Raw genomic sequence first — 2,416 nt, forward strand, 5'->3', positions numbered from 1 at the left:
TAGAGGGGCATAGGTTTAGGGTGAGAGGGGAAAGGGACCTGAGGGGCAACTTTTTCACACAGAGGGTGGTGCGTGTATGGAATGAGCTGCCAGAGGAAGTGGTGGAGGCTGGTACAATGCCAGCATTTAAAAGGCATCTGGATGGGGACATGAATAGGAAGGGTTTGGAGGGATATGGGACAAGTGCTGGCAGATGGGACTGGATTGGGTTGGGATATCTGATGAACCAGTTGGGCCAAAGGGTTTGTTTCCGTGCTGTACGTCGCTATGATTCTATCAATACCATGAGGGCTTGAGATATCTTGCACTCACGTTTCCAGTCATGAACTTCAGTGTCATCCTCAGAATGAGAGCAGCCCAGAAGATGTGTAGCAGCTGGAGGACGACCAGAATGGCATTGAAGAAATAATACCCAAAGAAGGCAGGGTATAGTTCCAGCGGGTAGATCACTGTGCAGTGAATGATCCTGTGGGACACAACACAGTTCAGATACTCCTCTACACTGTCCCCACCCCCCGCCATCAAACACCCCAGGGACAGGGCCGGCACAGGGTTACAGACAGAGGAAAGCTCCCTCGACACTGTCCACACCCCCCGCCATCAAACACCCCAGGGACAGGGCCGGCACAGGGTTACAGACAGAGGAAAGCTCCCTCTACACTGTCCCCACCCCCCGCCATCCCAGGGACAGCACGGGGTTACAGACAGAGGAAAGCTTCCTCTACACTGTCCCTACCCCCCGCCACCCCAGGGACAGGGACGGCACGGGGTTACAGACAGAGGAAAGCTCCCTCTACACTGTCCCCACCCCCCCGCCATCCCAGGGACAGGGACGGCGCAGGGTTACAGACAGAGGAAAGCTCCCTCTACACTGTCCCCACCCCACCGCCATCCCAGGGACAGGGACAGCACGGGGTTACAGACAGAGGAAAGCTCGCTCTACACTGTCCCCACCTGCCGCCATCAAACACCCCAGGGACAGGGACGGCACGGGGTTACAGACAGAGGAAAGCTCCCTCTACACTGTCCCCACCCCCCCGCCATCCCAGGGACAGGGACAGCACGGGGTTACAGACAGAGGAAAGCTCCCTCTACACTGTCCCCACCCCCCGCCATCCCAGGGACAGGGACGGCACAGGGTTACAGACAGAGGAAAGCTCCCTCTACACTGTTCCCACCCCCCGCCATCCCAGGGACAGGGACAGCACGGGGTTACAGACAGAGGGAAGCTCCCTCTACACTGCCCCTATCCCCTGCCATCCCAGGGACAGGGACAGCACGTTACAGACAGAGGAAAGCTCCCTCTACAGTGTCCCCACCCCTCGCCATCAAACATCCCAGGGACAGGGACGGCACGGGGTTACAGAGAGAGGAAAGCTCCCTCTACACTGTCCCCACCCCGCGCCATCAAACGACAGGGACAGCACGGGGTTACAGACAGAGGAAAGCTCCCTCTACACTGTCCCCACCCCCCGCCATCCCAGGGACAGGGACAGCACGGGGTTAGATACAGAGTAACGCTCCCTCTACACTGTTTCCCCTGTCCCAGGGACAGGGACAGCGCGGGGTTAGATACAGAGTAAAGCTCCCTCTACACTGTCCCCCCTGTCCCAGGGACAGCACGGGGTTAGACACAGAGTAAAGCTCCCTCTACACTGTCCCCCCGCATCCCAGGGACAGGGACAGTTAGACACAGAGTAAAGCTCCCTCTACACTGTCCCCCCGCATCCCAGGGACAGGGACAGCACGGGGTTAGATACAGAGTAACGCTCCCTCTACACTGTACCCCCCGTCCCAGGGACAGGGACAGCACGGGGTTAGATACAGAGTAACGCTCCCTCTACACTGTCCCCCCCCATCCCAGGGACAGCGACAGCACGGGGTTAGATACAGAATAACGCTCCCTCTACACTGTCCCCCCCCCCGTCCCAGGGACAGGGACAGCACGGGGTTAGATACAGAGTAACGCTCCCTCTACACTGTCCCCCCCCGTCCCAGGGACAGGGACAGCGCGGGGTTACGGACAGGGCTGATGGTGAGGGACATACCAGAAAGGGAAGATGACGAGCCGGGTGAGAATGAAGGCGACAGCAAACAGAATGAAGAGGCAGTTACAGGTCTTCTTCCAGCCTGCATAGTTAAACATCTTCGCCGACTGATCGAGACAAAAGTTGGTCAACTTTAAGGAACAGGCTCTTCTCCAAAACTCAGTCAGCCAGCAGCAGCTACAGACCCCCTCTGGCCTCCCCCTCACCCTGCCTTCCTTCACTCCCTGCAGCTTATCTCCCATTGAAAGAAACCCAACGAGAATATCATCTCTCCAACCCCTGCCCACCATTCCAACTGTCAGGGAACTCCGACACCACCTCCCTCCAGCCCCTACACCCCCTCCCTATCTCTGTCACCCCCTCCAAAC

General features: G+C 58.2%; 1 protein-coding gene across 1 annotated transcript in view; it reads right to left on the reverse strand.

Annotated features, from left to right (window-relative positions):
* Positions 1–2,416, reverse strand: part of LOC122547678 (ceramide synthase 2-like) — a 16,984-nt gene that overhangs the window by 1,939 nt on the left and 12,629 nt on the right. The window contains exons 3-4 of the mRNA XM_043686276.1: positions 2,049–2,327; positions 313–466 (exon numbers count right to left, since the gene is read on the reverse strand). Of these exons, the coding sequence (XP_043542211.1) occupies positions 313–466; positions 2,049–2,327 (433 nt within the window). The remainder of the gene's footprint in view (positions 1–312; positions 467–2,048; positions 2,328–2,416) is intronic.

Source organism: Chiloscyllium plagiosum, unplaced genomic scaffold (genome assembly GCF_004010195.1).
Source record: "Chiloscyllium plagiosum isolate BGI_BamShark_2017 unplaced genomic scaffold, ASM401019v2 scaf_7132, whole genome shotgun sequence".
In the NCBI taxonomy this organism is placed as follows: Eukaryota; Metazoa; Chordata; class Chondrichthyes; order Orectolobiformes; family Hemiscylliidae; genus Chiloscyllium; species Chiloscyllium plagiosum.